The 25,866-nt window shown below is 44.3% G+C and overlaps 1 protein-coding gene across 1 annotated transcript in view; it reads left to right on the forward strand.

Moving 5' to 3' along the window:
* Positions 1–25,866, forward strand: part of LOC147461143 (SET domain-containing protein) — a 143,225-nt gene that overhangs the window by 37,349 nt on the left and 80,010 nt on the right. The window contains exon 3 of the mRNA XM_086508763.1: positions 24,880–25,159. Within this exon, the coding sequence (XP_086364889.1) occupies positions 24,880–25,159 (280 nt within the window). The remainder of the gene's footprint in view (positions 1–24,879; positions 25,160–25,866) is intronic.

The raw sequence follows: 25,866 nt of genomic DNA on the forward strand, positions 1-25,866 counted from the left end.
CGATCTCAATTGATGCTTATGTGATCCCAACTAAGGGGGAGGGCTATCCGCTAATCCTTGGAAGACCTTGGCTTATGGCTATGAAAGCTAGGCAAGATTGGGAGACAGGTTCCCTTGAGTTGCGACCAAATCATAAGGTAGGTGGCAAGCAACAAAAAATTGTGTATGACATGAAGCAGGATAGACAACAAGACCTAGAGATGGAGACTTCTATGGATGAATGGAGCACAAGCAGCTGCTCTTCATCTGAGGATGAGTCATCTGAGGAGGATGCTAGCTCTTTGGAAGTCATGGGTATAATACTGCGAAACCCAGAAGGAGAAGGTGGTCAAGACTCTCTAAACAAGGAAGAAGCCACAGGCTTAGAGGAGATGCTAGCTAAGGACCTACTAGAAGAAGAGAGAGAACCCTATTTGCAGGTACTAAAGAAGCATGCTGGCCTCTTTATAACTGATTACGAGCACATTAAAGGAGTGACGGTAACCCAACACCATATCCAATTAAAGGAAGGTGCCAAACGAGTGGTGCAAAGGTTAAGGAGATTAGGGCTAGTGCAACAAGATGCACTCTTAAAAGAAGTAAAAAGATTACTCAAGGCAGGATTTATCTACCCAGTGGAAGATTCTGAGTGGGTGTCTCCAGTTGTGGTAGCACCAAAGAAAAATGGGAAGTGGAGGGTATGTGTGGATTACAAGCCTCTAAACGCAGCCACAAAAAGGGACCATTTTTCTTTGCCTTTTCAAGATGAAATACTAAATGAAGTGGCTGGTCATGAAAGGTACACAGTGTGTGATGGGTACTCAGGCTACTTCCAAATTAGAATTGCAGATGAAGACCAAAGAAAGACTACCTTCATAACACCTTGGGGGTGTTTTGCTTAGAGTTATGCCTTTTGGTTTAACTAATGCCCCAGCTACTTTCCAGAGGTTTATGAACTTGGTGTTTCAACCTTACTTTGGTAACTCCATACGAGTCTTCATTGATGATTTTTGCATTTACAGCTCTAGGGAAGTACATCTGTCCAAGGTTGATGAAGGTTTCACCCGTCTGGCCCAATTGGGTGGGCAATTGAATAAAGACAAGTGCCACATAGGTGAGAGCAAGGTCACTCTACTAGGCCATGTTGTGTCTCCAAATGGTATTGAGGCTGACCCTGAAAAGGTAAAGACATTGTTAGCTTTACCTACTCCTTTAAACGTGAAGCAACTAGTCTCCTTCATTCAAAAGGTTCGCTACATGGGACGATTCATACATCTCCTTTCTCAGGCAATCTATCCTTTGCAGCAGCTCACTAAACACACTACATTGACATGGAGTGAGAAGGGTGAAAGGTGCTTTCAAGAAGTTAAAACCATTTTGAGCTCATTGCCTGTCGTCCTACAACCCACATGGGGTGAATTATTCTATGTAAATCCTAGTGTAGGTCCAGAAGCTCTAGGAGCTGTTTTGATGCAAAAAGACCCAAAGACATCCCTCATGAGACCAGTCTACTTCTCTAGTAGAGTGATGACAGCTGCTGAAAAGGGTTTCAGCGCAACTGAGCAATTGGTGCTAGCTCTTAAGTTTGCAGTGGAGAAGTTTCGGGCTTACTTACTTCCGAGACAATTTGTGGTGATCACAACTGAGGAGGTTTTTCCATATGCCCTACAACACATGGAATTGTCTCAAAGAATAGCAAAGTGGGTGGTGCAGCTTCAAGAGTTTGACTACACACTACAAGTAGAGGATTCCACCCGTGCTTGTTTGGCAGATGCCCTCACACAAAGGTGTTATGAGAAGGCCAAGAAAGAGAAACCTAGTAAGGTACCGCCTATCCCGGAGCCTGAAGTTCTACTGGGAGCACAAAGTCTGTATTTTGATGGGGCTTACAAGAGGACCAAAGACAAGGCATTAGCAGGCATAGTAATATTAGGTCCAGAGAAGGAGAAGATCTTTGCAAAAGGGTTTCATCTAAAAGAGGTTCATTCTAACAATGAGGCAGAGTACCATGCCCTTGTTTTAGGGTTGCAATGTTGTCTTTCTCAGAGCATCACAAAGCTAAATGTTTTTGGTGATTCCATGTTGATTGTTAAGTAAATGGTTGGTGTATGGGCCTGTAAAAATGACAAATTGTCTGTTAAGATGAGGGAAGCAAAGGCCTTGTTGAAGGGTTTTAAAGAAGTTCGAGTGCACTTTGTATTTAGAGATCAAAATCGAGAAGCAGATGCCTTAGCAGGTGAAGAACTACAAACTCTCATAGTAGGTGCTATCCTTGTGAAAAGTCCTTTATACCAGGGAAAGGAGGAGCTGCATGATTTACTTTACTTTCTTGAGCATTGTGAAGCACCCTCTGGTATGAGTAAAAGTGAACGTAGGTGGTTGGCAAAAAAGGCTACCAGCTATAGCTTAGTGAATGAGGACTTGTATTGTAAAGGGAAAGATGCTGTCTTAAGGAGAGTTCCTGCATCCCAAGAGATAAAGGATATTTTGTTTAGTTGTCATGAAGGTGTGTGTGGTGGCCACTTTGCACAAGAGATTACTAGCAGAAAGATTTTACAAGCAGGGTTCACGTGGCCAAGCCTCCATCGAGATGTACAACATTGGTGCCGCACATGTGAGGTTTGCCAAAAAGCTGGACCAAGGCGTCTTACCCATGAAAATCAGCATCCAATCAAAACCTATGGGCCATTTGAAAAATGGGGGATAGATGCAATAGGGCCACTACCTTGCACTCAATCACGGAAGGAATACATCATTATGGGGGTGGAGTACATGACCAGATGGGCAGAAGCTCGTCCCACAAAGCGCATCACAGCCAAGGACGTGAGTGATTTCATTTTTGAATGCCTTTGTTGCCGTTTTGGCACACCTTTGGAGATTCTCTCGGATAGGGGACCGGGATTTCGAGCTGATTTAGTCGGGCAATTGATGAGCAAGTTAAAAATCAAGCGCAGGCACTCTACACCATACTACCCTCAATGCAATGGTCTTGTGGAAAAGGTAAATGGTCTTATATGTAAAATCATCACTAAGCAAGTGCATTTACATCCTAAGGCATGGGACAAACACCTAGATGCAGTACTTTGGGCCTACAGAACATCCTTTAAAACATCCTTGGGGTATACACCTTTTCCCTTGGTTTACGGGCAAGAGGCACTATTGCCTATAGAAGTGGAGCTAGCGAGCCTCCGAGTTCTAAAAGCACATCAAGAGGATAGTCAAGAGATGCAAGTGGAAGGAAGAATCATCGATTTGGAGAGGTTAGGGCTAGATTGAGAGTCAGCAGTGAAGTACTATGCAGCCCAGGCAGAGAAGAAACGAAAGAAGTTCAATCGCAACCTTGTCAAGAAAGGTATCAAGGAAGGTTCTTTAGTGCTCAGATACGACAATCGCTTTGATCGCAGGAAGGATGGTAAGTTCTTGCTTAAGTGGGAAGGCCCTTTTGTAGTGATACAGAGGTTCTCAAATGGTAGTTACCAACTAGGTGACCTAGATGGTAAGGTACATCAGACCCCGGTAAATGGTTGGCGATTGAAGGCCTACCAATGTCGTCTTTCACAGCAATATGCTGGTGAAATCAATGCTAAGGATGGTTCAGAGGAGAGCTCATCATATTCGAGCTCCAACTAAGGTAACAATCATGTACATAGTCGTTTCAAAAAAAAAAAAAAAAAAAAAAAAAGGAAAAAAAAGAGAATGCTACCAGTGAAAGCGGATATTAACAATGGATGGGGTATGACTTTCGAGGGTCTAGGAGACCAGTTGTTAGTCATGGATGGATACAATTATTCATCAAAAAGGACTAAACAGGATGCATCAGCCAAGAAAGCAGTAACATGGCAAATTCAATTGGTACCAGGTGGGCAAGTATTCAAGAGAACCCTGTTGTAGCACAACCTACAGCTAGAGGCATCAAATACCTCTAGCTTAAGGGGGAGGGCTATATGATGCATGGTTTTTAGGACCCCTTCTGAAGATGCAATAAAGGCACAGTCAGTTGTTGGGGAGATGAGGATACTCTAGTCCAAGGGATCTCGAAAGAGAAGAAAAATCTACTTCACAAGCACCAAAGAGTAAAAAGTGCCATGGACAGAAGATACGTGGGAACGAGCTCTTATGCATGCCTACAACCTATATCTTACAGAATAGCCCATTCTAGGTGTGAATTTCTAGTGAAATTTACAAGAGGATGTTCGTCTGGACTCACAGCACAGCATACTCCGTTTTCACTTTTTTACCGACAGTAAATATTTTTTACCTACAGTAAATATTTTTCACCTACATGGTAAATACAAATCACTTTTTACCTACAGTAACTTTTTTTACCCATGGTAAATATTTTTTAGTGCACCATAAGTATTTGGTAGGTAACAGTTCACTGTTACTAGAAGCAGTGATTGGGCATCAACAATGCAGTTACAGGAGGAGAAAAAGGGAAAATCTTATGGTAAAGGTGAGTCAACAAGGATAAAGACTTTTGAGTTGAAAAGAGACATGCTGATTTTTTCAAAGAACACGTCAAAAGAAGCCATGGTTGAGGATTTTTTGAGAATTTGATATTCAGGAGGACCCAGCAGGTCTCCCCCTGACATGTGCAGAACCTCCAGTTTCAACAGCCACCTTACCTGCTCTTAAATGCTGGTCAAGGCCTTATCTCCATGTGTCACAATCAGAAAAATCAGCATTCATCCTCCCTCTCACATCACTCTAGAGAATATCTTGATGGTGACATATCAGGTGACCTCAATCTGTTGACCACCCTAAGCTAAAAGTAACCTCAATCAGCGGATTTAAGCATGTTTATCCCTAATCCTAAATCCTCTCAGAAACCTATATAAGGAGGCCTTCTCTCACTCAAAACCAACACTTCACCCCCTTCACCAAGCAATGAAGCTATGACGACATTGCTCACAACGAGGAGCTATGGATGGAGCTTTACTCTCTCCCTCTCTCTCTCTCTCTCTCTCCCTCTAGTATGCTACATTACTAGCCCTAAAACCTAAATAAGGAGTCTTCTCTCATGCTCCATGGCCACCATCCTCCCCATCATTCTCTAAGGTATTGATGTGTTGCTAGTAGGATCGTACCTACTTGCTGGGTTGATTGTTTTTGACAAGGGATTATGCCATCCTTGATTTGCTTCTCTATATCCTTGTTATGTATGATCAGATGCCGTTGTATTGTTAAGCTGATGTCTTGTGTATATATATGCTACATAAGGTCCCTAAGCTTCGTTTCTATGTGTTTTGCCATATGTTTTGATGCCATGATAATGCCAGAAGTCTCACTTGCCTATGTGCACTATGTGTGAGGTCCCTAAACCTCTTAATTTAGGGTGGTGCCCCTTTGTTTTGTTCTTTGCTTGTTTGCATGAGGCGTGGTTTGTGGAGTGTGCACGAGTACAGAGGCCACCCGATTGCACTGCTCTTTTTCCAGCCCTCAGTGCGACCACAACAAGAAAAAAATTCTTGTGATTCTTTCGATGAGTGATACAGAACACTGTCAAAGCTCTGATTGCAATGTAAGGTGCAGCGGAATGAATGTTGTTCTTTCTCAAGATGAGTGTTCCATATTTTGCTCAAGGTTCATTTTAGTTCTTATGGAAGGGAGAGCCTTCCGTTCTTAATGGAAAGTGCTATGATCCCGAACAAAGTGAGTGGACACTGTGCGTGCAAGCGTGGGAGTTCCTCAAGTGGCGCAAGCCACGAGTGGATTCCAACAACCCAGTCACAGTGCAGTTGACTTTCACTAAGTATGATGGTAAGATGGATGCTACGATTATTCATTCTTGGTTGTATGAATTTAATGCTTATTTGCGACAACTAAGAAGACAAGGAATAGCAAGGTATTGACGGCAGCTATGTACCTTGCCGGTGATGCCATCAATTGGTACCACGCATGACAAGAGGCACAGCTAGCCGCGCACCTAGAGGAAGCCGACGAACTCACGCCCCTGTCCTTCAGTTGGGCTGATTTCCAAGACAAGCTCAAGGCGCGGTTTATGCCACCTCAGTACCTCGCACGATTGAAGGACGATTGGCGTGCTCTCAAGCAAAATGGTATGCCGGCTATGTCTTTCTCTAATCGTGTCCCTCCTTTCTTCAGCTTGCTGCTGCTGCATAAACACTGCAAAAGCTTGAAACATTTGCATTGTGACTGGATCAAACCGAACCCCCTGTTGCTCTTGTTGCTCCATAGCTTTAAATCTTTCTTTTGAGACCTTCAATGAAGCTTTTGAACCCTCACCCTAGCCTACTTCGCGTCGGGTTCACCAAAAACGTGTCAAGAAGTGCACAGTGCGACTAGGAAAGCGTCGGGCCTCTGACTGTGAGGATTCGTAGCAAAATCAAGCAAGGAGTAGACGATTTGAAGCCAAAAACACACTAAAAAAGAACAAAACTCCAGTCATGAAAGCTCCACTTTGAAAAATAACCAATACTAACTCAAAACTCTTGTGTGTGTGAAGATTAGGTATAGCCTCGCTCCCAATTACACAGATGCAGTGCTCATTCGACCTGTTAAAAACCCTAAATTTACGCTTCGATTCTTCGTCGTGACCATTTCATGGAAGCTTTAGTAGTTTATTGGAGAAGCCCAAGTAGTTATTTGAGGAGGGGAAACCCTAATTGGAGGCCTCACAGCCTCAACCATGTAGTGGAAGCAGCACGGGACTGCACTAGCACTCTATAAATGAATGGCTGTATCTCCTTGCTCATGTGCCCAAACTTCCCACACAACTTGAGCAACAATTCCAGCGTCGTTGATGTGGAATTTTGAGCATTTTTTAAGGCTATTTTTGTCCATTTGTAGCCCAAAAATGTCACTTTTTGTCCGTAAAAAGCCCAAACGAGCTGGGAAAAATTCCAAAAATTGTGGAAAAATACCATTGGGCTCAAATTTCCTGTTGAACTTCATTTTCCCACTTGGTAAGCACTTTGGACACGTCTTTCACGCCAGCGCACGAAACTTGCTATTTTTGGCCGAGAGTGCTCGCATTGAACTTTCTAGGCAAAACGAGCGTGCCACTTCGAAACACTTGACATGTGTACATTCCTAAAGAAAATTAGACGTATATTTATGTGAAAAAATATTCCATGGCGCCACGTGTAGGGCCTCGCCCGCCCGGCAAGGTATATACAAGACTGCAACCATGACATTCATTTTTGCATATATCACACTATGTACATTGTAGCATTTGGTCCCACACATCATAAACATTAAGAGTGAGGTAGATACTTTAATTTCACATTATGAACATGCCATGGCACGACACCGTGATGCTACGGCAGGAGAAGATACTTATGAATTGCTCGATATTCAAGAATTTCGTGCACTTCAGACACGCATGACAGTCATGGTTGAAAATTTTAAGACTTTAAATGAAAATGTTACTAAACTTTCAACATTAGTCATTTAATCAATGCAACAGCAGTCTAAGAGTCCTGCAGACACCCACATGCATGAGCACGTTGGAACACAAGGGCAAGGCCCAATTAATGAAACACTGCATACTCTCACTTCCAAAGAGGCAGATGACTTGTTAAAGAACTTTAAACCACCAGTTTTCAAGGGCGAAGACCGAGACCGCAATAAGGATGCAATGAACATCTTTCTCAGTAAATGGGATGGAATTCACGCCTTACGACGTACTCCGGATGCAGTCAGAGCTCTGCGAACGAGCTTAACTCTGGAAGGCAAGGCCTAAAAATGGTGGATGTCTCTCAAGGAGAAAAACATCATACCACAGAGTTGGGCAGCCTTTGAAACAACGTTTAGCAAGGAATTTTTGCCTACAAACGAGGCCGATTGAAATTGGACCGATTGGGACACATGTTCCATGTGCCAATATCCATCACTCCTTAAATATATCCTTCACTATCGTGACATCATCCTCAAGTTGGAAGGCTGCGATACCTTTCAACAAGTACGAGGGTTCATACGAGGTCTGACTCCAGAACTTAAGAAGTATGTCAAGACCCAGGACCCTAAAACACTTGAGGAAGCCATAGTGAAAGCACATATTCATGATGACCCTGATGATAAGAAAACACATAATAGTAACGTGCCTGCTATTATACATGGTAATACACGTACTCAATATGGGCACAATAAAAGTAAATTTCTAGTTGCTAATTCAGATGCATCTAAAAAACCCAAGGGGTCCAGGGGTCCTCTCTCTCGTCAAGATTTTGATAAAGCCAAGAAAGAGAAGCTATGTTTTCAATGTTTAGGAAGAGGCCATGGCAAAAAGGATTGTCACAAGGGGAAATCTGCTGCTCAGGGGAAGGAGAAAGCAGTGCACATGGTGCAACTACTGCCTCTTGAGTCTTCCTCAAAATTCTCCACAATGGAAGTAACACACACTGAGGTGGTGCATGAATGCTGTCTCACAGCTTCCATGTGGCAACAAACCTTTGGACCACATGAGTTTGTACGTATGCACGGATATCTCCAAGGGCACAAGGTGCACATCTTGGTAGATGATGGTGCTACTCACAATTTCATCAATTATGGATTGGTGAAAAAGCTCAAACTGCCTCAAACTCCAAGTACCCACCGCTACAAGGTAGCAATGATGAATGGACATGATACTGAAATATGGGATACTGAATGCCGAGCTGTTCCATTGGAAGTACAAGGGTACTCTACTTGTTTGGATTTTCAAGTTATGAGCATAGAAAGGGCTGATGTGGTTCTTGGTAGGGAGTGGTTGCATAGCCTAGGACCATCATTGAAGCATAGCTATGAGCACAACATCTTGATGTTTGATTCCCATGGCACACATGTGTTGTTGATAGGAGAAAAGGATATACCTTCATCACCACTGATTTGTACTGCTGAGCTTATGCAGCTCGTTTCTGATAATGAAATAGAACAGGTTTTCTTGTGTTACTCACTGTCTCATTTTCTTTCTAACATTGATTCTGTTGAACATTCCTCAACGCCGCATGCTTCTCGCTCCTCTATTCCACCAATTGCTAATTCTACACAAGCAAACGTTGCTAATCAATTATGAAAATTGTTAAAGGAATTTCAAGATGTCTTTCCTAATGATTTGCCATCAGGTTTACCGCCAACACGCTTAGTACAACATGATTGACGTGGCTGCAGGCTGTAAACCTGTTAGTAAACCACCTTATCGTATGAGTTACTCAGAGGCTGCTGAGGTGGAACGACAGCTTGCTGACTACCTTAGCAGAGGGTTTATACAACCCAGTTCTTCACCATGGGCTTCGCCTATCCTTTTAGTGAAGAAAAAGGACGACAGTATGCGTATGTGCGTAGACTACCGGGGCTTAAATGCGGTTACAGTTAAGAACAAATACCCATTGCCAAGGGTAGATGAGTTATTTGATAAGCTAACTCATGCTCGAATTTTTACGAAAATCGACTTGCGGTCAGAATATCACCAAGTCCGTATTCGGCTTGCCGATATACCTAAGACTACAGTCCAAATACGGTTTGGACATTACGAGTTTTTGGTGATGCCCTTTGGGTTAACCAATGCGCCCGCAACATTCATGACACTTATGGATAGTGTCTTGAAGCCATATTTGGGCAAATTTTTCATTGTGTTCCTCGATGACATTCTAGTTTATAGTGCTTCCGAAGAAGAACACTTACAACATCTCAGGCAGGTGTTTGAGTTATTACGCACAAACAAGTTATATGCCAAGGAATCTAAATGTGATTTTCTCAAGGAGAAAATTCATTATTTAGGGCATGTTATTTCAGCTAATGGCCTATACATGGATCAATCCAAAGTCGATACCATCCGGAAATGGCCACCTCCTAAAAATCTGGAGAATTATAGATCGTTTTAGGCTTTGCAGGTTTTTACAAAATGTTCGTTAAAAACTATGCTCACATTGTTGTTCCTATGACGGATCAACTCAAAGGCAAAGGTAAAGCTTTTCAGTGGGTTCCGCTCAACAACACAATTTCGAAACACTCAAAGATGCAATAGCTACAACTCCTATACTGGCTATTGTAGATCCATTGAAACCATTCGTTTTGGAAACGGATGCTAGTGATCGTGCTATTGGAGCAATGTTGTTACAAGACGGACGGCCGATTGCATTTGAAAGTAAGAAGCTGGATGCAGCTCAGCAGAACTATTCTGCTTACGAACGCGAACTCTACGCAATACTGTCTGTCTTAAAGACATGGCGGCACTATCTGTATGGTGCTCAGTTCGAGATTTTGTTTGACCATGAAAGCATCAAATGGTTTACACAACAAACAGATTTCAAGGGTCGGAAAGCCAGGTGGGCCAAGATCCTTCAAGAATATGACGCCAAATTAAGGTATTGCAAAGGTCGATACAATGTAGTGGCAGACGCTCTAAGTCGAATGCCAAAGATCAATTCGCTCTTGTTCACGGAACTTCGTAGTGAATTTTTAGATTCTCTCAAGGACAAATATGAGCAAGATGAAACATATTCCAAAATGTGGAGCCATGTTCAAAAGAGGGATCCTTCTCACTCCAATGCAGGTAGTGTTCAGTTAACCTCCACACCGAGTTCTCTTTTATCAAGTGATGAACTACAACGATGGAAGCATTTTACCATCGACAATGGGTACCTACTCCACAAGGGGAGAGTTTGTGTACCGACGGACATAGACATTCGGTGCCAAATTCTTCATGAATGTCAGATAGTCCAAGTGCAGGGCACCCGGGGATTAGAAAAACTTATTCTCTCGTACGACGACAGTTTTACTCGCTAGGTCTACATGGTTTTGTTCAAGCTTATGTCTTGCATTGCCAAAAATGTCAAGTGAACAAAGCAGAGTGCCTGAAAGCAGGAGGACTCTTACATCCTTTGGAAATTCCCAATGGAAAATGGAAAACTATCTCTATGGATTTCGTTGTAGGTTTACCAACCACTATACGAGGTCATGACTCAGTATGGGTGGTAGTAGACAAGTTGACCAAACTATGTAAGTTTATTCCGACCAAATCAACGGTTAAGACACCGGAACTAGCAAAGTTATTTGTGGACAATCTATACAAATTGTATGGGTTGCCAAGTAACATTGTTAGTGACCGTGATCCCAAGTTTAATAGCCACTTTTGGAGAGCTGTATTTAAACGATTGGGTACACAACTCAACCTCAATACAGTTGATCATCCAGAAACGGATGGTTAAACGGAATGGGTTAACCAAGTGCTAGAGGATATGCTAAGAGCATATGTCAGCAAAAAACTGTCAGACTGGGAAGAATACTTACCTATTCTCGAGTTTGCCTACAACAGCTCTAAGCATGTCACAACAGGTTTTAGTCCTTTCATGCTCATGTACAGGTTTCAACCTAGGTCACCAGTTACGGTGGGGTTGGGAACCGAAAAACTCCAACAGGTTAAGGATTTCCTCCAAGACGACATGGGTATGTTGAAACTTGCTCGTCACAATGTCCGGCAAGCACAGGATCGGCATAAGAAATACGCTGATGAGAAACGTCGGCAAGTTACCTTTGAAGAAGGGGAGGAAGTATTTTTATGTGTGCCAGAACATTCAGAAAGTCTGAAAACTACACCGACACCTAAATTATCTCCCCGATATTGTGGGCCTTTCAAAATACTCAAGCGAGTTGGTGATCGTGCCTACAAACTATTACTACCATCACATTCTCGCATTCATCCGGTGTTTCATGTAAGCCGTCTATGAAAGCGGTTACATGGGGACGACAACGTCATTGACCAACAGGTTTTGGTTGATTACATTGAACCTCCTACCTTACCGCATGAACCTGAACGTGTTATGGATTATCATGAGTTGCATACACGAGATGCAAGGTGGGGATGCCGTCCGGTGTCTGCTGAAAAACGCCAAGGCAAAGGGGGGCTGGTGATGAGGAAAAACGCTAGGGATACCTGCTTGGGAAAATCGCCAAGGGATGCTTGGGGAGTCTTGCTGAGAGAGGGGGGAACCTGTCGCCAATGGCCTGCTGTTCTCCTTGCTCATCCGCTGTTTAGTGCTAACCTTGGTTTGCTTATATATTTTCTTACCCAATTTGCCCTACCTACTTTCCAACAAAAGTCACTTAAATTAATAAGTGAAACGTCAAAAATAGGTAAAATAGGCTAAATGCACAGGAAAATTCCCCTAACTGATTCTAATGGATTCTGATGGGAATGCTTATGATCATGCTGTGTGCAACCAGAGGATATGCATCTACACTAAGTGACTGGGCATGCACGATCTACAAATAGATTCACAAAAGTGCTAGATCACTTCTAATCTAGACTGATTGGACTGACGGAACCCTGTTATGTTGTAGCTTGTCCACGGACACATAGGGTTGGATGTGTCACGTGACATGTCCTCACTCGGGCCCAGAGAGCCGCTCTCGATCTTAGCAATCCTAGCAAGTTCAACTCCCTCACACTCTCTCACAACAGTGGATACCCTGCCTTCAACTGTTGACAAGCCATCCCTCAGTGCCAAGAAAGAATCCAAATCTTTGCTCTCCGATATTGATGAAGCTTTCTTAGAAGCAGTTTCCGATCTATAGAAGATCAAGGTACCAGAGAAATCACTGGTAGAATAGGAGAAGCTTATAGCAGAGACAGTCTTGAAGAACACCTTCCAACAAGTGTCCCTTTATGACATGTTGCGGCTAGATGCGAGTTTCAGAAGTGACACCCTTGCAGTTATTTCAGTCACTTTACCCCGGAGCAAGTCCTGGTGGCGGGCACCTCCTAGTGCGATAATCAGAGTCCTATATGATATCCAATCCCGCTGCTCCCCTCACTGATTATAGAAGCCCTTGCCTGACGGTGTCCGTTTGGGTCGGCAATTCTCTGGAGTGATAGTGATGGTGGATCTGGCATCAATATGATGCCCGAGTTCACTATGATGGCTTGAGGTCTGCAGCCTACTCAACCTACCCCCTGCACAGTAACATTGGCCGACCAGAGGACAGTATACCTTGTGGGCATAGTGGAAAAGGTGCCTCTACAGGTTGGATTTTGTTGTGATTCGTCTTCCACAGGTGGAGGGCGGATTTCCCTTGCTCATCAGTAGACCATGGCTGCGACACACTAAAGCACTTCATGATTGGGGAAACGATGCCATGTGGATACATACTCCAGGCTCCAAGATGCAACCCATTCCCTTAGAAGGAGGCATGGATCCCGTTGTGCAGCAAGTTTCTCTGTCAATGGAAACCAACCCTGAATAAGAACAACCTACTACACATGAAGGGTCAGACGAAGATCTGCTGGAGTGGTTAGAAGCTACCAAATCTATGCCTTGTTATGGAGTCTCTATTCACTCATTGCCTGGAGGTACACTCTCTTCCAATGTTTCCACTGTAACTAAACCTAATGAGCCACCTGAGACAGCTCAAAGATTGAAGGTCATAGAAGCTACTCCTGATACGCCCTTGGTGAAAGTCTTTGAATTTGATGAGCCTATGAAGAATCATAGAAACGGGAAGGAATCTCCTCTACAGGAATTCACCCCCCCTCAAAACATCAGCCCCATTGGTGTCTGCTTCTCCAACCAGAACAAAGCTATCATCTGTGTCTAGCGAATGCCCTTCATAGAGCCTGTCCTGCTTGATAATTTCCCTACTCATTATAGTTGTTTGCTCCCTCCTCGCCCCTATCTACCCCTATCCCCTCAACCCTAAAGTATGGAGCCTGATTTACCCTTGTGATTTTCTGTGGTAAAAGCGCACATTTGTAAGGCCCCCATTATGAGGAGAAGCCATCGTGGGTGAAGGAAAATCACTCACCGTAAACCAAAATTTTCACGGACAAGAATTAGGGGCAACTTTAGAGGCCTCAGGGGCGAAGGCCCCCGATACTTTTTTTTTTCGCCGGAATATTCCTTTTCGTTGGAATATTATGGCCTATCTCCCAAGTAAGAAGGTAATGTTTTTAATGTCAATGGTTTCAACATTCCTGAAGCTTCCGATCCGCTTTCCCTCCCAAATTCGTCCCCCTTCCCCTCCCAAACTAGTCCCTTCCCCTCCCCAGCTCGTCCAAATCCCCTCCCTAACTCGCCCCTCCCCCTCCCAAATTCATCCCCCCTCCTACCCAACTCGTCCCCCCCCCCCCCCCCTACCCAATTCGTCCTCCCCCTCCCAAACTCGTCCCCCTACCCCCTCCCCAACTCGCACAACCCCCTACCCAATTCGTCTACCCCCCTCCCCAACTTGTCCCCCTACCTCCTCACTACTTGCCCCCTACCCAATTCGTCCCCCCTTCACCAGCCCTCGTCCCCCCCCCCCCCCCCCCCCCACACACACACACACACCAACCCTCGCCCCCTTCCCCCTACTCACCCCTCGCCCCTTACCTAGCTCTCGCCCCCCTACCTATCCCTCACCCCTACAGTCTCTCCCTTGACCCTCCTTACCACCCCTCGCCCCCCTAACTACCCCTCGCCCCCCTACCCACTCACCCTCGCACCTACCCACACCCCCTACCCACCCCTCGCCCCCCTACCCACCCCCTTCCATGCCCTCACTCCTACCCACCCAATCTCCCCCCCTCGCCCCTATCTAGCCCTCCCCACCCCTCTCAGCCTCAGCCAGCTTTTCCCCCACCCCGCATGATCAGCCTATTAGCATACTGCATAATCAGCATAATCGTACCAATCCCCTCCTATTCCTCAATCGACTTCCCTGCACTTCAGACGCCTTTTGATTTGGTTGCTGAGAAGCCTTTTGGTTGTTTCCTTGTAGCTCTCAAGCATTCACTTGGTGGCCATCCTGTTGCTGTGAAGGCTTTTCGTTCTGCCATCATGATGGAGCTTAACCTTATTTACGGTGTTACTCGGGCTTATGGTCATCCCTCTTTTCGAGAAGAGTGCTGTTGCAAAAAGTGTTGCAAGGTTCATCTGCAAATGCAAGCATGGACCAGATCATTTTCCTCTCACTATGGTTATGGAGGATAAAGATGCGCTGGAATTAAACTGAGCTTATCTCTTTGCTGTAGAGCCTCATTCTGTTTTGCCAATTGGGATTCTTGGACTATGCAATCATACTGGGTTCGTGCCTATTAAAGGCTTAAGGCGTTTGCAAGCAGTGCAGTGTTTTCAACTCCACTTTTGAGGCATGTAAGGTCCTGGGCCTAGCACCTGCTTCAGGAATGATGTACGGATGCAGTACCTAGTGGTTTTCTTTCACAGTTTTTCAATATTTCTATCACCGAGACGGTGAGTGGTTTTGTGGCGGGCAACCTGTAGCAGGGCTACAGTGTCACTTTCACAGGACACACAATTAGTACAGTTGGTCTGGTCTGGTTCACACTGGACGGACTCTTTGGGTTGGACAGTGACACGTAGCAGGGATACGGGGGCGGTGGTCTAGTGGACATCGTGGCCAGGTCACCACCACTCAGTTTGGGGATAGACTTAGATGGTTGACATTTATGAGCCGTTGGTGGCTCTTTATGGTTTGCATATGAGTAGTAGCTGTTGGGTCATCAGATCATCTTCTTCATATATGGTCTAGCGTCATCGTCTAGGTAGCGAGTCTATACACAGCACGTCTACACCAGCCTTGCACATCTGAGCCTCGACACCCCCATTGTACCTGTGACTCCTGGGCTCGAGCTGACTGTGCTGCAACGCCAGAGTCTGTATCGGTTCTTTAAGATAGTTGAGTCATATGTTCTGGTCTGTTGTTGTGTCTCTGTGAGCTCAGTGGTTATCTATTGTTCCTTGTTTTCAGTCTGCTTTGAGTGAGATTGTCACGCACATTGCACTGAGGAGCACCCACTGTAGAGAGCACAACACACTATCCACGCTACAATTGCTCTACTTTCGGCTCAAGTTGTGCAAGCTGCTCAATCATGCGGTCCATTGCCTCATAAATCTTGCCAATGCAAGGATCCATGCCATCCAGAACTCGAAGCAAATGAACCACCAGTTTCACCTGTGCGTCTAGACTCTTGAGCTCCTTCAAGAACTCAAGATCCTCTGCCTTATCCTTGCACAAAATCCCTCCAACTGTTTTTGCATAGGGGGAGGTGATGAACTCATCACTGATGAAGACCTGTCAGACCCAGGTTGACATGTAGTCCCTGTATCAACCTGGCCCTCGGAAATGTGTCCAAGGCTTTGCGGAAATCCACAAAGCTTTAATAAATCCCCTCCCATGTGTTTTGCCCTCCTCAATGATCGCTTTAAGTGTGAATATATGATCAAGTACAGAAAATCCTTCTTGAATCCTGCCTGCCCTGAAGCTTGTACACCCTCTCTCTCTGCCCATCTGCTCAACTCATGCTCAAGTATAGATGCATGTAGCTTGGCCAATGAGTGGCCAATGAGTGCGATAGTTAGTTGGCGAGGTCGGATCTCCAGACTGGTACAATCGTAGACATACTCCAAGTCTCAGGAAACCCCTTACACATGGCCTTGTTGAACATGAAGGTCAACAAACCATCAATATGATCTCTAGCATGTAGGAAATGCTTTTCCATTATACCATCATGATCCTGTGCCCTCCCTGTGTGCAATCTGCAATGGCTTGCCTCACCATCTCTGCTGTGAAGAAATTAGAAGTGGGAGGGCACAGCTCCGGCAGGTCTGGCAATGGTAATTGCTCTGCTGAATAGAGAGGATGCATATTGTGTCCATGTCTCTGTAAAAGTGATGACTGAAGAGTGCGAGTGCTCTCTAGAGTCGCCAAGCCTCCCTAGAATTCTGTGATAAATATCTCTCTCAAGCTGAGCTAAGAACGCTCTTCTTTCACCGTATAAGGCGTCGGAAGAGTATTTGTGACTGCCCCATGTGTGATGTCTCCCAAAGCCACCTCTCTCTGTGGTCGGGCTCTCGTCTCTCGACACATATCATCATACCTACTATTCTGAGGTGTGCTCCTAGGCTGTGGTCTCCCATTAATGATTAAGCTGAGAGTGGGGAAAAGCTGTGGCTGTGGCTGTGTCTATCATCTCTGTCAATATCTGGGTGAGCTCTGACAAGGGTCTATGGGGGTTCTCCCTTGCCAGAAGACCATACAACATTGCTATATACACTCCGTTTGTCTCTCTGCAAAAATGGTATCTTGGATAGGGATGTGTTGCATGATAAAAGGCACTGATATATATATATATATATATATATATATATATATATATATATATATATATATATATAGAGAGAGAGAGAGAGAGAGAGAGAGAGAGAGAGAGAGAGAGAGAGAGATCTCCCCTAGTGTTTCTTTGAGGAATGGGCCACTATGTGTCGACATGTTTTTCCTGTAGTTGTCAAGAGCATGTCACATTCTCCTTGGTCTAGAGAGAGCTCCCATGATCAGATTTAGAGTGCAGATTTCACATGATGACTCCTTTTGGATGAAGGAGGTTGTTTATGATATCTTACAGGAGCAGACAATGGTTCATGCCAATTACTTCATGGATATCACACAATTTGCAGATTTGCTTGAGAGTCAGTTTAGAGAGGCCTTAAGGAAGTTGGTTTGGTTAGAGAGATATGCATCTTTGGTATCTTCCCTTCGCTTTTGAGGCGGAAAACGAGTGGCCCCCTTCTGCCTCTCTTATAGTTTGGTTGTGCGGGAAATATGCATCCTTTTTTGGGGTACATCGTGAGGAAATTTTAGAGTGGATTCAGATGATTATGGAGGCACAGCCTAGGGGTTTCACAATCCCTTGGCTTTTGTGAGTTACTCCATGAGGTTTTTATAGAGGATGCTTTATGTTAGGTAGATACCCAACATTGCACTTCGTGGTTTTTGCTACATCGCCTGAGGTGGATAGAGCTTTGAGCACATTTGTGTAGACTTGATCACTACCTAGATAGCTATATATCACCACCTGATTAGAGTATCTTTATCCCAGTTTGATGTTGTGGTTTGTTATGGGAGTTTTTACCATGATTTCCATGTACATCTTTCAAGGTTTTTCCCATAGTTCTTTTTATATGGACCTATGATCAATTTTTATGTAATGCAAAGGGTCAAAGCCCCATTTTTATTGCCAGAGAGAGAGAGAGAGAGAGAGAGAGAGAGAGAGAGAGAGAGAGATGTTTTATTAACGTCTTCAAAAGGCCAAAATGACTTATGAGACCAAAAAGTTATAATGCGGTGAATCTGATACAATGTCGAGTACCAAAAATAAAAAGGATACTGAAAAAAGGGTACATAGAATCCTAAACTGCTAGATGTGAACTAAGCAACTAGCTGAAATTGTGTAGGATATGAGTAGGGGGTGAAAGTAGTGATTGAGGGCTAATGCAACACAATGTGGGTGTGTGTGTGGGGATATAATGGGCTAGAGTTGATACAAAGGCTGGTGCAAGATGAGCAGGGTGTACAATCCTCAAAAGAGCTAAATCACAGGAGATCCATCATCGCTCCCTGGTGTTGAGCGCGCGGCGGTGTGTGCAAGTGATAGAGCACGCGAAGATGTGTAGTGTGTGTGCAGAGGGGTGGCGAAAGCCAGCAAGAGAGGAAGCGCTAGCAGAACGAAGAGGGAGAGAGAGAGAGCTCACGTTTTTGGGAAAAACTCAATAAGTGAGTTTTGGGTTTTCCCACTTTTATTATAAGTGACCTTTAAAAAATGTGTTCAGGTTCAATATGAACCTGGACAAAGTATAAAAATGTACAAAAAGGGGTTATTTAGGCCTTTAACCCAACAACCTCCCACTTAAAGGCATAAATGACGCCTTTAAGTTAACCAACTCCCACCAGCTATATGCAATGCTCATGTTGAGCCTTAGCAAGACTCTTGGTGAGAACATCTGCAGGGTTATCCTGTGTGTGAATCTTAGTCAAGGTGACTAGACCATCCTCCAATACCTGTCGTATGAAGTGGTATCGCACATCAATGTGCTTTGTCCGTGCATGAAACATGGCATTCTTGGCCAAATAGACAACACTTTGGCTATCACATCCCAAGACAGGAGTACTAGCAGGCATACCAAGCTCTTTGACAAGTCAGCCCAACCATATGGCCTCTTTAGAAGCCTCAGTGGCTGAAATATATTCAGCCTTAGTAGTACTCAATGCCACATTTTTCTGCAGTCGTGAACACCAAGAGACAGCACCACCAGCAATAGCAAACACATAGCCACTAGTGGACTTCCTGGTATCCAAGTCACCTGCCATATCTGCATCACAATAGCCTTGCAACTTCAAGTCACTTTTGCCATAACAGATACACTTTGATTGCGTACCTTTCAAATATCTCAGAATGCATTTGATAGCTTCCCAATGTGCTTTGCCGGGATTGGACATGTATCTACTAACAACTCCCACCGCATGGGCAATGTCAGGACGAGTGGCAACCATAGCATACATAAGAGAACCACAAGCTGATGCATAAGGGATTCCCTTCATAGCATTCATTGCCACGTCATCCTTTGGGCAATCGGCTTTGCTAAGTTTTGTGTGTGGAGGTAAAGGTACTCCAAGTGACTTAGCTTCAGCCATGTTAAACCTGTCAAGTACTTTAGCAATGTACTTTTCTTGAGATAAGAAGAGCAATTTCAGCTTTCTATCTCTCTTGATTCTCATGCCCAAGATGTGCTCAACATCACCTAAATCCTTCATTGCAAAAGCTGAATTCAGCTGACGTTTAAGAGCATCAATGGTAGACTTATGCTTCCCAGCAATCAACATATCATCTACATATAGCACAAGGATTATAGTACTTCCATCGTTATCCTTCTTTGTATACAAACAATGGTCTGAATGGCTGCGTTTACAGCCTTGAGACAGCAAAAAAGTATCAAACTTCTTACACCACTGCCGTGATGATTGTCTCAAACCATACAAAGCCCTTTTCAGTTTGCATACAAGTTCCTCACGTGTAGGAACTACAAAACCTTCAGGTTGTTTCATGTATATGTCCTCTTCAATGTCAACGTGCAAAAACGCCGTCTTTACATCCATTTGATTCAATTCCAAATCAAGCACCGCAACGAGAGCAAAAAGGACATGTAAAGTTGTAAGCTTTACAACGCGAGAAAAGATTTCTTGAAAATCAATTCCTTCTTTCTGTGCATATCCTTTTGCAACCAATCTTGCCTTGTACTTGGGGTTTTTCATCCACAATCTTAATCTTGTATACCCATTTGTTAGGAAGAGCCTTTCTCCCTTTAGGCAATGGCACAAGATCCCAAGTATCATTTGCATACAAGGATTTCATTTCCTCTTGCATTGCAAGCTCCCACTTACTGCTTGACTCACATGTCTTTGCCTCTTTATACGTAAGAGGCTCTCCCTCATCTGTCAACATAACATGATGCAAAGAGGGGTCAAAGCGCTGTATCAACCTTCTGACACGAGTAGACCTTCGTACCCAATGATCTACATTCTCAGGCACAGGTTCTACATCAGGAGGCAACTCATTTTCAACATGCTCATGCTGCTGAAAATCATTTTCAGCCATGACAGGTGGCTGTCCATCCTCATTTGGAGCATCTAAATCATGGCCTACCTCTTCTGGCTCAAGGTTAACAGCCTGATTATCAATTTCAGCTTGCGGTAATGCATTCTGAGGCTCTTTTTCAACATCAATAGGTGGCAAGAGAGGCTGAAATTTGACCGATTTCTTGTCAATTTCAGAAGATGTAGCATTTTTCAGCAATTTAGCCTCATTGAACACTACATCTCGGCCGCGTACTACTCTCTTAAACTGAGGTAACCATATCCTGTAGCCCATTTCACCCTCTTCCCCATAACCTAAGAAGAGTCCTTGGATGGACTTGGTATCTAGCTTTGTCCTCAAGTCATTACGAACATGGACAAAAGCCTTGCAGCCAAACACTCTCAAATGATCATAAGAGGCAGGTTTGCCAGACCAAACCTCCTCTGGAATGTCATTTTTCAGCGTACTGTTAGGAGAGCGATTGCATACATGAACTGCAGTTTTCAAAGCCTCTCCCCAAAACCCATGAGGGAGATTAGCCGTGGACAACATGCAACGCACTCTCTCACATAAAGTACGGTTATACCTCTCAGCCACACCATTAGAAGATGGATTATAAGGGGCTGTCAACTCCCTTTTAATCCCATATTTTTCGCAATAACGCTGAAATTCAGCAGACATGTACTCCCCCCATTGTCAGATCTCAGACATTTAAGCTTACTACCCTTTTGCGTAGTCACAAAAGCATGAAACCTCTTAAATGCATTAAATGTCTCACTCTTATTCTTTAACAAATATGCCCAGCCTTTCCTAGTGCAATCATCAATGAATGTAACAAAGTATGATGCACCACCAAAAGACTTAACAAGCATTGACATACATCGGAGTGAATTAAATCAAGAGCATTAGCTTTGCGTGAGACACCAGAATAATAAGAAGACTTCTATTGTTTACCATACAAACAGTCATAACAAAAATCTAACTTGGTGCCCTTTACATCAACCCTCTTCAAAGAGGAAGGCACATCAAGTCCCTTCTGGCTCATATGGCCAAGTCTTTTGTGCCACAACTCCAAATGAGAAGCAACTTCGGCCATTGCAAGAAACTTGCCAGGCAGAGCTTTGCCATGTAAATATTACAATGTACCACTCTTGCATCCCTTGACAATGAGCATTGATCCCTTAAGCAACTTCCATGAACCCCCAACAAAAATGGTTGTATAACCCTGTGCATCCATCTGGCCAACAGACAATAGACTCTTCTTGATGCCTGGTACATACCTTACATCTTTAAGCATAAACTCTTGGCCATTGTTTAATGCCAAGCGCACAGTGCCCATTCCTTCAATGTCACAAGCATGGTTATCCCCAAGGTAAATCTTGCCATACTTGCCTGCATGATAAGAAGCAAAACACTCCACAGATGGAGTCACATGAAATGAGGCACCCGAGTCTACTATCCAAGACTGTGTAAGGCCATCATTTGCACTCAGCAATGCATCAATGACATCTCTACGTGAGATAAGCATGTCTTCTACATTTGCTACAACCAAATCTGAGGGGCATGAAGCTGCAACCAAGATCTCCTCACTGTCGGATAACTCTGTGATAACCACACTAGAGGATACATTGACAGTCTCCGAATCCTTGGAGGAGGTACCTGCTGATTTTTCCCCTTTCTTATCCTCTGTCTTCTTCTTCTCCTATGATTCCTTCTTTCTTTCCTGCTCTTTCTTGAAATACCTGCAATCTGGCTTCTTATGGCATTTTCTGCCACACTGGTAACAAGTCACATCCTTATCCCTAGACTTGCTTTTGCTCCTGTTTTGAGTCTTGGTACCTGTATTTTGCTTCTGACTTCTGTCTCTTGCATTGTAAGCAGAACTGCCACCTTCCCCACCACTAGACTTGCGTCTAATTACCTCATTTAAGATGGAGCCTCGCACTCCATCATATGTGAGGTTGGGGCTATTACTCAAAGAAACCACAAGCGTTTTCCAAGAGTCTGGCAAAGTCATCAACAAAAATATGTCTTTCAACTTGTCATCAAAAGGTTGAAGCCCAGTATCCTGTAGCTAACTCATAACACTGGTGAAAGCACTTAAGTGCTCAGAAGCCGACTTGGCTTCGTCAAGCATCATGTTCACCAGTTTGCGCATCAAATGCACTTGATTCACAGGGGTGGCATTCTCATAAGTGGCCTTCAACTTATGCCAAATTGCTCTCAAAATGTCCACGTGGACAAGACGACAAGGAGGGGAGCTTGTTATTTATGCATACAATGCTCCTGCAGCGCCCATCCTTGCTATGGCAAAGAGCCTCAATATTGCTGGTTCTCCTCGCTCCCTTGTGTCGAGCCCATGTATGCATCCCGCACATCACATGCCAAGGTAAACATCAACCCCATCGCTCGCACCCTAGGCCGTACGCTGCCCTGCAGCAGATCCGCCATGTCTCCTGCGCCACAATCCCTACTGTGGCAAAGCACCGCACCTCCAGCCCCATGGCTTTTTGACAAAAGTTCAAGTGATCAAGTGATGATAGCTTGGCCATTTGGACTCCTATCACTGTCCAAGCCCTTTATGTCCACCAGAATGTCATCGGTCACAGCCATTTTGATATAGGCCTTTGCCCTCTTGTTGAGCTTGGCCCAATCCTCATCCGGCATATCCTTAGGCTTTACAGCCAAAAGGGAGTCCTCACAATCCTTGAGGAACAAAATCCCCTGCATCCTGTCCTGCCATAGGTCGAAACCTGTACCGTCAAATTGATTGATTTCCATCAAGCTCTTGGCATCAGACGACAAGGAAGTAGAGACCATTTGCACGGATAAAAATGCAGCAGAAAGTGTCTACACAAAATCTGAAAACTTTCAGTGATCACAATGTACCGCACGTTGCATACAATGTGCTGAAAATTTCAGCAATTAACAAGTATCCCCAATGCGTACTTGCATAAACCCACAAAAGGCGTACATAAACCTCAATTTGTGTACATAAAAACAGTCCAATTCTGAATTTTCTGCAAATTTACTGTTTTGGCGCATCAATTTGCATCAAATGGACCTGTTTTGAGTGGGAAAAGCAAGGGGCATTCACGGGAATCGATTTAGAACACCTGCGTTTTGCTGTTTTGACCTGTAATTTTCTGGTTTTACCTGTTTTGACCTAATTTCAGCCTGTTTTAGGTTGTTTTGGGAACCGTAATCACCCTAGGCGACACCGGAAGCAAGGGGCTTCGTGATGAAAGCGGAAATTTGACGCGAGAGAAGCCTTTCGCTTGCTGTCCAGCCACCTGCGCAAAGCTTCTGAAACCCTAATCTGGCTCTGATACTAGTTGTTGAGCGCGAGGCAGTGTGTGCAAGTGATAGAGCACGCGAAGATGTGCAGTGTGTGTCCAGAGAGGGGTGGCGAAAGCCAGCAGGAGAGGAAGCGCTAGCAGAACGAAGAGGGAGAGAGAGAGAGCTCACGTTTTTGGGGAAAACTCAATAAGTGAGTTTTGGGTTTTCCCACTTTTATTATAAGTGACCTTTAAAAAATGTGTCATGAACCTGGACAAAGTATAAAAATGTACAAAAAGGGGTTATTTAGGCCTTTAACCCAACAGCTGGCGGATCTCATCAATCTCCTCTATGGTCAGTAGTCTGACTGTGCGTTGTGCATGTCGGGCCAAAGTGATCCGAATCCTCTGATGCAGCCTCTGTCAATGCTGTGTAGTCCTCCGCAATCGTGGGCGTCTGGATCTCCCTAGCTCGGTCCCTCGATCGATCAGCGTGCCGTTGGTACGAGGAGAATGTGAGCTTTGCTGTGGTAGCTGCTCCTTTGGCTACCCAGTGTCCGCTCTAAAGAAGTCAGTGATCTGTCTCTGAGTCTGGCTAGCCTCTCCTCTCATCAGGCTCTCTCTGTGTCTGTGCAGCTCGAGCAAAAATAGTCCCAAACATCTCTGGTCCTCATACCCCATGACTCTAGAGAGTGATCCAAAGCCCTCTCTGGACAGGCAGTGAAAGTGGCCCGAATCCCATAGTAAACTGGGCAGTGGTATGTGTAGTGCAACTCTATCTCAGGCTAGGGGACATGTCCTGGCCTCTGCTGGTACTCCGCTGTATCTACCAGTCTAGATGGGAAGCTGGTGTGAAGGTGTGCATATCTGGCCAATAGCACATCGTATCCCATGAGATAAGTGGGCGTCCATGTATCTGGGCCTCGTCACAAAACCATCCTTAGTAAGGTGGAGAAGATGCTCTCTATAGAAAGCCATCTTCGTACCTAGCTCGTGTGACGGCTGTATCCAAGTCCTCCTGGTATCGAGCTGAGTCAGGTCCTAGCTGATGAGCCTAGTGATCTCGGATTGTGTAACAGTCAGAGAGGGTTCATCCAATGAGTACTGGAAGGGGGGCAATCTGTCCATGCTGAACCCTTGGAGAAGAAGAAGAAGAAGAAGAGAATTTTAACGTTGTAGGAAACTATCCCGAGAGAGAGAGAGAGAGAGAGAGAGAGAGAGAGAGAGAGAGAGAGTTGACACATTACTAGCTCAAAGGTCTGTTTTGTTTTGTAGATTGAATGGTACTTTCTTGAAGAGGATGATCTTGGTCCAATCAATTTCAGGAATGAACTTGAAGCACTGAACACCATACTTGCAGCTCTTGAATGTGTAGCTAGTACCTATAAAGACAATCCGTCATTTCATATTCTGGTTGAGATGGTAAAGCAAAAACTTGGGCTCCTTCATACTGATGAAATTGTGGAAGCCAACAATCCATGTGTAGGTGACAAAGAGAGAAGGTTTTTGGATTGGGCACAGAGGGAAGGAATCGAAACCAAGCTTGATGTGGCAGGTTGTGAACATTGTCTTTTAGTTGGAGAATCCTTTTAGTTTTGCCTGCATAGTGTGCATGTTTTATCTCCTCCTTTTGCCACTATTGAGATCCTACTTCAGAACCTGTTTGTTTAATGGTAAGAAGATGCTTCTTTTTACTGAAATGAGATCATATTTGGACCTGTCGATGGTAAGGAAATGAATGAAATGGGAACAGTTTTCATCAAGTGTGTTTCTTGTTGGTTTACAAGTTTTGATAAAAGGAGCATGAGTATGCTGTTTCCTTATTTCTTAATGGTCTCAAAAGTCAGATTTCAGGCCAATGTGGCATGTGCATGTACACATGATGGGACACAAACTTGCAAGTGCCAATGCAGCGGAGGGCCTTGCAGGCTGTGAAAACGCAGCATTGAAGGCAAATGAAGGTGGAACTCTAACATTACCACCAAATAGTACAAGCTATTGAGAAGACATGATTTTGTACTCTGCCAAAAGAAAACTGGAGAAGCAAAAGACAGCTCCGATAAGCATCCAAACCTTAAAATGATGATTTTTACCATGATTCTCTAGAGGCGAGTGCAGACTGTTACACGTGGCCATCAATCTAAAAAGCGGAAATCCTTTTCAGCAGTGTTTGTTTACGAAGAAGTTTTTAGTAGCATAAAGCTGCTGAAAACTGGCAGCAACAAGGCCGAGATGTGGTCTCGAACAGCAGCCCGCTAAAAT

The sequence above is a fragment of the Adiantum capillus-veneris genome, chromosome 3 (genome assembly GCF_014529385.1).
Source record: "Adiantum capillus-veneris isolate H3 chromosome 3, ASM1452938v2, whole genome shotgun sequence".
Lineage (NCBI taxonomy): Eukaryota > Viridiplantae > Streptophyta > Polypodiopsida > Polypodiales > Pteridaceae > Adiantum > Adiantum capillus-veneris.